The sequence below is a fragment of the Cololabis saira genome, chromosome 15 (assembly GCF_033807715.1).
Source record: "Cololabis saira isolate AMF1-May2022 chromosome 15, fColSai1.1, whole genome shotgun sequence".
Taxonomy (NCBI): Eukaryota; Metazoa; Chordata; class Actinopteri; order Beloniformes; family Belonidae; genus Cololabis; species Cololabis saira.
In genome coordinates this window covers 33183796-33193913 of record NC_084601.1, presented here as the reverse complement: position 1 = coordinate 33193913, position 10118 = coordinate 33183796, and the positions used below count along the sequence as shown (strand labels likewise).

Genomic DNA, 10118 nt, shown 5'->3' with positions numbered 1-10118 from the left:
TCATCCATTATTGTTATTATTATTATTATTATTATTATTATTATTATTATTATTATTATTATTATTATTATTATTATTATTATTATTTTGTGTAGACTTATGATACTTCATTTGTTTTTTTTGTATATTCTATTCTGTTAAAAGGTGGGCAAGATAAGCTTTATGCTTCAAGCCCAGACCTTTTCGGTCAAATAATCACAATGTTGACCAGGGAAAAACCTGTGTTATCTTGTTTGTTGATTTTTGTTTGTGATTGACCGAAATAAATATTTACTACTACTACTACTACTACTAAAATGAAAAATTTGGTGGTGATGCTTCAATCAGATCTTATTTCCGGTCTCATGAAGCCAGGTTTCCGTGAGGAGAATACAGTCCAGTCTGTGAGAGCTAATGATGTCGTTAACAATAAATGTTTTATTTCTAAGAGATCTGACATTGAGGAGTGCCATCTTTAGGGACCTTGCAGGAGTAACTGAACAGTCAACTAGTGCAAGGTCGGAGTTTTGGTCAGATGGTGTAATGACTTCAAAATTCTGGGTGTTAACTCCTCTGGATTTGCGAGGTCTGGCAAGTCTGACGGTTAGTAGGGTGGGAATTGGATTGTAACTTTCAATTGTGCATGTGGCGTGAGAGGGAGCTAAGATTTCACACTGCTTTATAGATCTCCAGACCGGTACAGGTGAAACAGAGCCAGCAACAGCAGGACCCGCATTGTCAGGTGTAAAACTGAGACAGACAGAGTCAGGATGCTGGGCCGGGTTGTGCTGTTCAAAATATCAGTCCTGGCTAAATGCAATAAAGTCAATAAAATTTCGTTGTAATATACTAGATCCATTTTTGTTTAGATGTAGTCCATTGTACCTAAATAAGTCCCGTCTGGTCCAGAAAGAGTCAAAGTTACTGATGAAACCAATACCAGTGGCTATGGTGAAGTTTTTTACCCAGTTGTGTAGGCTAAATAAACGACTGAAATGCTCGGAGTTGTTAGTAATGACAGGGGTGGGGCCAGAGAGGACACATTTCCTTCCCAGACAGAGGTGTCATTAAACCTGTTGGAAGTTAATGTACCATCACAATGACTCTGGAAATATGATATTAAGGTGGAAAAGTTACATAGTGCTGCTTTAACCTGCTCTCCTTTTCATGGAGGCCCAAAGTGCCACAGAACAAGGAAAAGGAGAGGCTCAATGGAGACAGGGGCGCAGCTTGTGAACAGGCAAGGCAGGCAACTGCTTGGGGCCCCGAGTTGTTGGGGGGCCCATGAGGCCCAAAAAAAAAAAAAATCTTTTTTTTTTTTTTTTTTTAATAATTACTTTTATTACAAAAGTGTTTCCTATCAGGGGTTTTGAGGACTAAAAAAGTATTGAAGGCTGTTTTTACTGTACAGATCTCAAAATGTGGTAACCACAATGACCACATCCTCCTCCTTAAACAAACATAAGGCAATTATCAATGACATCTCAGTAGCCAGTAAGAAACCTCCCTTAAGGGGCCCCACGTTGTCATTCCCATGATCACGGCCATCCACCTGTACGCAGTGTCAAAAAAAAAAAAAAAAAAAAAAAACTACACACAGTGTCGTGTGTGTAAATTAGCAGTGTGTAAATAAATATAAATTTCATAAAGTTTTTGTTGGTGTCAGTTTATTATAACATAACGGTGATGAACACTGGTTTGAGGGGCCCCCTAGAAATTTTTGCCTAGGGCCCCAACAGACCCTAGAATCGCCTCTGAATGGAGATATATAAAATGTACTAAATGCAATTTAAAAAAGGACTTGAAAACAGAATTACCTTTATAAATGCCTTAATAGGAAACAAACAGTTACATAGATTTTTAAATTCAGTTATTTAGTTCTCTCTTTGAAAAACTGTTTTCAAACTTTCAATATTTCCATTTTCATCCCACTCCTGGCCCTCAGACATGCTGGGGCGGTGCAGCTGCAGATCTTTTTTGGGTCGTGTTGTTTTGAACTCAGTCTTAGGTCTGCGTGCATCGCTCTAACTTCAACTTTCATTTTAAAATATGTAAAAAATGCAGTCAAACAAGTTGTTGTCGAAAAGTCTGTGGAAAAGGAACTGTTAAACAGTTTGTCTCCACTCCAGCAGTTTGAACACGATGAAGACTCTACTGATTCTGCTCCTGCTCTGTCATACTGCGTCTCCTGGTAATATTGCAAATTTGAGATTTACTATTTTTAACATTTGCCATTACTGTACTGAACTACCTTTACTGTGGGTAATTTTTCATGCATTAATACAAATGCTACTTGTATTTCATGTGTTTTTCGTGTGTCAGCACTCATTCTCGCTAAAGACACGCATGTTCAATTCCAGTTTTAGAAAAGTTGGGATTTATATAATATATGCTGTTTATGAGGTCTTCTTGAAATAAAATGTAATGTTTGAACCAATTCAATTCTGCTTGTCTTACAGTGAAATACAACTTGAGGCTTGATTTGTTTTTATCTTATGGATTCCCAAATATCCAAGAGTTTGGGGTGACAGTATTTATTGAGGAAATTGTAGCCTTTTACTATGACGACACCATGACATCCCCTAAACTCCCCCTAAATTTCACAAGGAATCACTCACAGGAATGGGAGCAGAGCATTCATGACATAATAAAATACAGGAACATCTTGCAAGATGTGAAACATGTTTTTCAAAGGGCAGCGCAAACAGAAGGTATGTGTCTATTTTGTTCTTGCTATATTGGTGATGTTTTTTTTTTTCATAAATTATGATGAATATAACTCTAGTGTTCTGAAATGCAAAATAAGCTGAACAGGAGAAGGCCTGTTTCTTTCCTCATCCAAAATTACTTAAAATAATAAAGAAGTGGAATTTCTATCTGGAACTCTCTGCATGTTCTCCCCGTGCTTGCGTGGGTTTCCTCAGGGTACTCCGGTTTCCTCCCACAGTCCAAAAACATGCATGCTAGGTTAATTGATGATTCTAAATAGCCCGTAGGTGTGAGTGTGAGTGTGTCTGGTTGTTTGTCTGTGGCCCTGCGATGGACTGGTGACCTGTTCAGGGTGTAACCCCTGCCTCTCACCTGAAAATAGCTGGGATAGGCTCCAGCAGACCCCCGTGACCCTGCAGAGGATAAAGCGGGTATAGATAATGGATGGATGGATGGATGGATGGATGGAATTTCTATCTGATTATTAAGAACCTATAATGAGTTCCTAAAGTAAAGTTATGATGTGAACAGCCAGATGTGCTGGATTCTTTAACTAAATTATTTTCTGTTTCTCAGTTCGTCTCATCCAGATGATTGGGGGCTGTGAATGGGACAATGAAACTAATAGCACCGGTGCTCATTTAAAGATTGCCATGAATGGAGAGGACATCTTTTCATTTAATGCAAAGACAGCAACATGGAAGGCTTTAGATGCAAAATTTGATTACCTTGAAAAGGGCTGGAATAAAGATAAAGACCATAATCTTAAAGTAAAGTACTCTCTCACATCCGATTGCCTCATGAAAGGAGAAATAATTTTGAGCCACGGAAGGAGTTATCTGAATAGAAAAGGTAAAATATAACAGCTTTATTGGCTTGACAGATCTTTCTCTCTCTCTCTCTCTCTCTCTCTCTCTCTCTCTCTCTCTCTCTCTCTCTCTACATATATATATATATATATATATATATATATATATATATATATATATATATATATATATATATATATATATATATATATATATATATATATATATATATATATACATATATGTACATATATATATACCTGATACCAAAAAACACAAGGACCAACTTTTGAAATAAAACATGCAATAATAACTTAAAACAAAAGCCATAACACTCAACATTCTGAAACCATCTCTCCAGATCTCCCATCAGTGTCTCTCCTCCAGAAGACCTGTTCCTCTACAGTCAGCTGCCACGCCACAGGTTTCTACCCCAAAAGAGCCGAGATGTTCTGGAGGACGGATGGAGAGGAGATTCATGAAGGTGTGGAGCACGGAAACATCCTTCCCAACCAGGATGAATCCTTCCAGATGAGTGTCGACTTGAACGTTTCATCAATCCCAACTGAAGACTGGATGAAGTACGAATGTGTGTTTCGGATGTCTGGTCTCCGAGATGTCGTCACCAAACTGGACCAAGATGTGATCAAGAGCAACTACGGAAAAGCTTGTACACATGATGAAAGTAAGAAAAAAAACTATTAAATTTATGTTTAGAATCTTGATACAAATGTTATTGTTAAAAAGTACAATCCCAAAATAGCTCGATCTCATAAAGTCATCAATTGTTTTGTGACACTCTGGTAACAGACGAACTTTGAGAGACATAAACAGATGCAAAGATTAGGAAAATCCTCTCGGAGAGTGATGCAGAAAAACTAGTTCATGCGTTTGTATCTTCTAGACTAGATTACTGTCATGTGTTGTTAGCAGGATGTCCAAGTAATTTGCTGAATAGGCTCCAGCTGATCCAGAATGCAGCAGCACGAGTACTGACAGGAATCAGCAGGAGAGACCACGTCTCTCCAGTGTTAGCGTCGCTCCATTGGCTACCCGTAAAATTCAGAATCCAATTTAAAATTTTATTACTTGCGTATAAAGCCCAAAACGGCTTAGCTCCGCATTATTTGCAAGACCTGATAGTGCCTTATGTTCCTGGCAGAGCTCTCCGTTCTCAGAGTGCAGGTTTACTCGTAGTTCCTAGAGTATCCAAATGTAGATTTGGAGGGCGGGCGTTCTGCTATCAGGCACCATTACTATGGAACCAACTTCCAATCTGGGTTAAGGGGGCTGACACCACCTCCACCTTTAAAACTAAACTTAAAACATTTCTGTTTAGTAAAGCCTATAGTTAGTGTTTAGTAATCTTCTAGCTGGTGTTGGTAAATCTCTAGGTAGTGTAAACTCTAGTGTGCCAGAGTCGTTCCTGTAGTTTCTTGTGCTGGCCCCCCCTTCTCCTCCCTTTTCTCTCTTTTGTCCATGTTGCAGCATCCTTTGCCGGACACCGGAACCTGCAGCGTGGGAGTGAGAGGGGCAGGGTAACGGCCCGGGAAGGCGGGGGAGAGGTTTGTCCGTCAAGACTCCTCTCCCTGGCCCTGCCCCTTCTCAACCTTTCCCCGACCCTGCACCCCAACCTGGGACTTGCTGATTGGGCCGGAGCTTCGGGAGCTGCGTGCTGGCCTGCGGTCCCCACCCCTGGTCATCCCGTTGCTGCTTCCACCTGCCTGCTGTGCTGTTGCCGTCCCTGACCCACCAGTCTGGCCCTCGGCAGGAGGGTCCCCCCTTATGAGCTTGGTCCTGCTCAAGGTTTCTTCCCTCCTAAAGGGGAGTTTTTCCTTGCCACTGTTTGGCTTAAGGTTTTTCTCCCACTAGGGGAGTTTTTACCTGCCATTGTTTATGTAATAACTGCTCGGGGGTTTATGTTCTGGGTATGGGTCTCTGGAAAGCGTCTAGAGACAACTCTGTTGTATTAGACGCTATATAAATAAAATTGAATTGAAAATTAAACAGAGGCATTCTGACTAAAGTGTTAAAGTTTTCACATCATCTGCATCATCAGAGCATCGGCATGTGCTGTACTCCTCTTTCATAATCCACCACTGGTGTGGGCTTTCAGTCTTTCTCATAGGTCACCGTTCTGTGTAGGACTGTAGCACTTTCTTTAAAGAAGCTGTTACACAACACCAGGACTAAAACATGTCCAACATTTGTTCTGCTTCACTTCTCTGACATCACTCACAAATTCTGGAACAACCAAACTAATAAATATGTACTCACTCACTGATCTTAAACAAATTAATTATTTACAGTTACCATTGGACAGAAATAAAATGTCAGTTTTTGCTATATTCCTTCAGATTGAACTCTAAGGAATGATTAGAAAGAAATGAGGATGGTTAGATGGTTGGATGGATGGATGGATGGATCATAAATTGAAACTTGTTTTTAAGCTCTAATTTAATTTGTGTTCATTTTTGCTTCATGATCAGAGACGTCCTACATTCCAGCTGTGATGGCTGTTCTTGTCTTCATCACCATCATCATCATCGCTGTTACGGGTTTTCTGGTTCACAGAAACAGGAGCGGTAAGATATTCAGAGATTTTATTATTCAAAGATAAAAACCGTTCTTCATCGACTTCAGCTCAGCTTTTAACACAATAATACCGGACATTCTAATCCCCAAGCTATCCACCCTGGGGCTCACACCATCCACCTGCTCCTGGATTAAAGACGTTGGTGAACCGACCCCAGCGTGTGAAACTCGGTCCTCACCTCTCCTCCTCCCGCACTCTCGGCACTGGCGCTCCTCAGGGCTGTGTGCTGGGCCCACTACTCTACTCCCTCTCTCAGCACTGGCTCTCCTCAGGGCTGTGTGCTGGGCCCACTACTCTACTCCCTCTCTCAGCACTGGCTCTCCTCAGGGCTGTGTGCTGGGCCCACTACTCTACTCCCTCTCTCAGCACTGGGTCTCCTCAGGGCGGTGTGCTGGGCCCACTACTCCACTCCCTCTACACGTCGGACTGCAGCCCCGCCCACCCAGATAACACCATTGTCAAGTTTGCTGATGACACAACGGTGGCGGGGCTGATCACAGGGGGAAACGAGGCGGCCTACAGAGATGAGGTCCTAAAACCTGGTGACTGGTGTGCACAGAAAAACCTGGCACTGAACATCACCAAAACCAAGGAACTCATCTTGGATTTCAGGTGGAAGAGAGCCGCCCCCTTCTGTGTTCTTATGTGCCCTTATGAAGTGTACAGTGTTGTTGTCCTTGTTTTAATGTATTGTTGTAAGTCTTGTAGTTGCAGTTAACCTGCCCAGGGACTGCGGTTGAAAATTAGCTAGGATGGCTAAACTGGCACATTTACAGAAATGTTTATTAAGGTGCATTGTCCCTGTAATCTTAAACTGAATAAATTAATAAATAAATAAAACGGTGAATGTGTAGAGCAAGTGCAGTCCTTCCTGGGCGTCCACATCACTGCAGACCTCTCCTGGTCTGTCAACAGCACTGCACTGGTCAAGAAGGCTCACTCATTTATGTGCAATATTCTTTCATCCATTCAAGTGCAATATTCTTTCACTAATTAATGTTCGTTATTCTCTAATTCATTCATTTTCATAGTGTATATATATTTATGTTTACTGTTTCTTCTTATTTTGTTGTTTACATAGTTAAAACATTAAAACGTGACATAGTAACCATAATAAATGAGTAAAAGCAAAAGTGCTTTCATCAGTGCAGGCAGAATGATAAAAATATATTAAAAATATTAAAATTTATGAGAGTTGATCATTTTAACAGCGGTTGGTATAAAAGAGAATTTATACCTATTGCTATTGGCCTTGGGAAGCCTATAGCGCCCCCAGAAGGGAGAGAGACAAACTCTGTCCCTCTCTCGCACTGAACATCACCAAAACCAAGGAACTCATCCTGGATTTTAGCCGGAAGAGAGCCGCCCCCGCCCTCCTGTACATCATCTGCCAACATATATCAGAGACAATGACACATATCATTCATTTAGTTAAAATCATGGTTAAAAGACAATCAAGTGTGTTACCATACTCTGCCTCAGCAGGGCAAGGAACATTTTAAAGGACAACACCCACCCCAGTTTCCACTTCTTTGACCTGTTGCCCTCTGGCAGGAGCTTCAGGTCCATACGGACCCAAACAAACAGACTCAGGGACAGCTTCTTTCCCAAAGCTGGGAACTTTCTGAACTCATAAGCTACCTCATACTGCACAATATTCTTCATCCATTTATGTGCAATATTCTTCACTCATTTATGTGCAATATTCTTTCATCCATTCAAGTGCAATATTCTTTCACTCATTCATGTGCGTTATTCTCTCATTCATTCATTTTCATAGTGTATATATATTTATGTTTCCTGTTTCTTATTTTGTTGTTAACATATTTACATGTGTGCATTTTTATGGAGTTGCTGCCTAATCTCATTGTACCATGTTTGTCTTATGGTGTACTGATGGATGCTTAAGTACTTAAATATATTGTCCACTCACTTTAGATTTATACTACATTACTCAAATTTAAAAACCAATTTCCACGGTGAATTTAAATTGTAGGCTAAATAAATGTTCAGACTGAGTAAAATTGATTGAGGCCAACAGGTTAAATGCTGGTAGAGCTGCTCAAACAATCCCTTAAATGTATTTGACCAGAAACACCGGTGTGACCTTGATTTAGGTTATGCTTAAACAAAAAGGAATAACTCACGAGTGGATTCTTTAACTGCAGTGCAAGTGTCATTCACAGCACGAGACAGAATATGTGGCAAAGTATTTACTGTAATTATACTTTGGGTTCAGTTATTTTTTCATGCAGCACTGTTTAATGAAGGGAACTTACAGGTATTTGTATCAGCCTAAAACACATTGTGATAGTTTATTAATGTGACTCTTGTATTGCAGATGAGATCAATTTGTTGCAAATTAATACTGAAAACCAGTTAATTCCAAGGGGTTCACATACTTTTCCTCCATACTGTATTTGACCCACAGGTTTCGGGTTTTATGTCCTTCATCAGTGTCATCGGAGTCGTCTGTAAGCATCTTGTTTCCAGACCGCACATGTTGTACAGCTTTGTAGCTTCTAAGTTTAATCAAGCCGCCCCATTATTCAAATCAATGAAAGACAAAAAGTGTTCAAATTTGTTTTTACTGTAAGTGTGTAAATTGTGACATATTGTAGAAGCCTAGTGATTCAATAATAACAACCTATTCTCTGTATTATTATAAAACACTTATTTTAGATAAATTTCCAAACCTGCACCAGTTACCTTGATAAAATGTCACTAAAATCGAAGGGAGGTGGGAATCTTCTGTCTTTCATTTTTACGATTCTTTTTTTACATAAACATGAAGGAAGGAGGAAATAAATTGCAGAGGGAATGAATGAATGAATGAATGAAGGCATGAAAGATAAAAAATCCCCAAATTTATCTCATTTCCTTTTGTTTGCTACTCATTCAAACCACAAGATGGCAGCATTTAGTTAATTCCAGAAGCTGAGAGCTGCAAATCTGATGGTTTCATCCCCTTTGCAGTGTCGACCTTTGGCCTTGTCCCTTGCACACGTAGATTCCTCCTGATTCTCTGAATCTTTTGACATTACACACTGTAGATAAGGGGTCTTCAATTCAGCTTGTCACCAGGATCTGAGATCCAGTCATATAGAAAATGATAGCACAAGAAAAATAAGCAGTAATAAAAAAGTGGTACAGAATAGAATAAATATAAATTCACATTCACACACCAAGTTTTTGACCCAGGTGTCACAAAATTGCACATCAGCGGTCAGACATAGCACATTCTTTTGGATATTTTATGGCAGAACTTAGTTTCCTTGCCCATCATCATCATCACATCATCACCCCATCTCCTCTCAGTTTGTCCAAAGTTCTCTTTTCTGCATCTGTCACCAGCGAGTCCAGCTTTGTTCCAACCATGAATCCAGCCCATCTGAGCAGTTTGTCAAACCCAGAGGAGTCTTTCTTGGATATGCTACACCCTCATCGCACAACTGTGTAGAAAACGACTCTGGCAACCACAGACTGGTAGGACATACAAGTTAAATGAGAGCGGCCTTCGAAAATAAAAGTGCTTACACTTGTATTGCAGTTCTGCTCAGATCATGGTAATACAGCATTGCCTGTCATATGTCCATGTACACAGCAGATGGAAGTATTTGCTGTTTCAATGAGACCTCGAGGACTGAACTATCTGGTGAAGCATCGAGCGGGAAAGACCCACTGATTCATGGGGCTTCATTTGACGATCATGATTCATGAAGTAAGGCTGAAACAGAATCCAAAAAACAGACAAGTCTTACACTAAAATCAAAACAAAAGCAAAGCTGGAAACACAAGGGGGGGAAACAGACTATCTGGCAGAGTACGAAGGGAGAGGTGTGCTTAAATACACTTTGTAGACATTTAGGTACAGGTGGAATAGATCAGGGAGGATGAAGCGAACACATGAAGTGAGGAAACCTGAAATGAGAGGAAATGTGAGCAGCAAAATAAAAGTGGGAAGTGAGAATGAAAAAGACATAAACAGACAAAAATGGATTCAGGGAGCTGAAGGGGCGTGGCAC

At 40.3% G+C, this 10118-nt stretch overlaps 1 protein-coding gene across 1 annotated transcript; it reads left to right on the top strand.

Annotated features, from left to right (window-relative positions):
* Positions 1 to 2108: 2108 nt before the first annotated feature.
* LOC133461282 (major histocompatibility complex class I-related gene protein-like) lies at positions 2109 to 6920 on the top strand. Its single transcript, XM_061742142.1, has 6 exons — positions 2109 to 2170; positions 2439 to 2690; positions 3265 to 3540; positions 3859 to 4182; positions 5987 to 6082; positions 6184 to 6920. Exons 1-6 carry the CDS (start codon positions 2122 to 2124, stop codon positions 6225 to 6227), a joined length of 1041 nt encoding a protein of 346 aa, XP_061598126.1. The 5' UTR covers positions 2109 to 2121; the 3' UTR covers positions 6228 to 6920.
* Positions 6921 to 10118: the final 3198 nt, after the last annotated feature.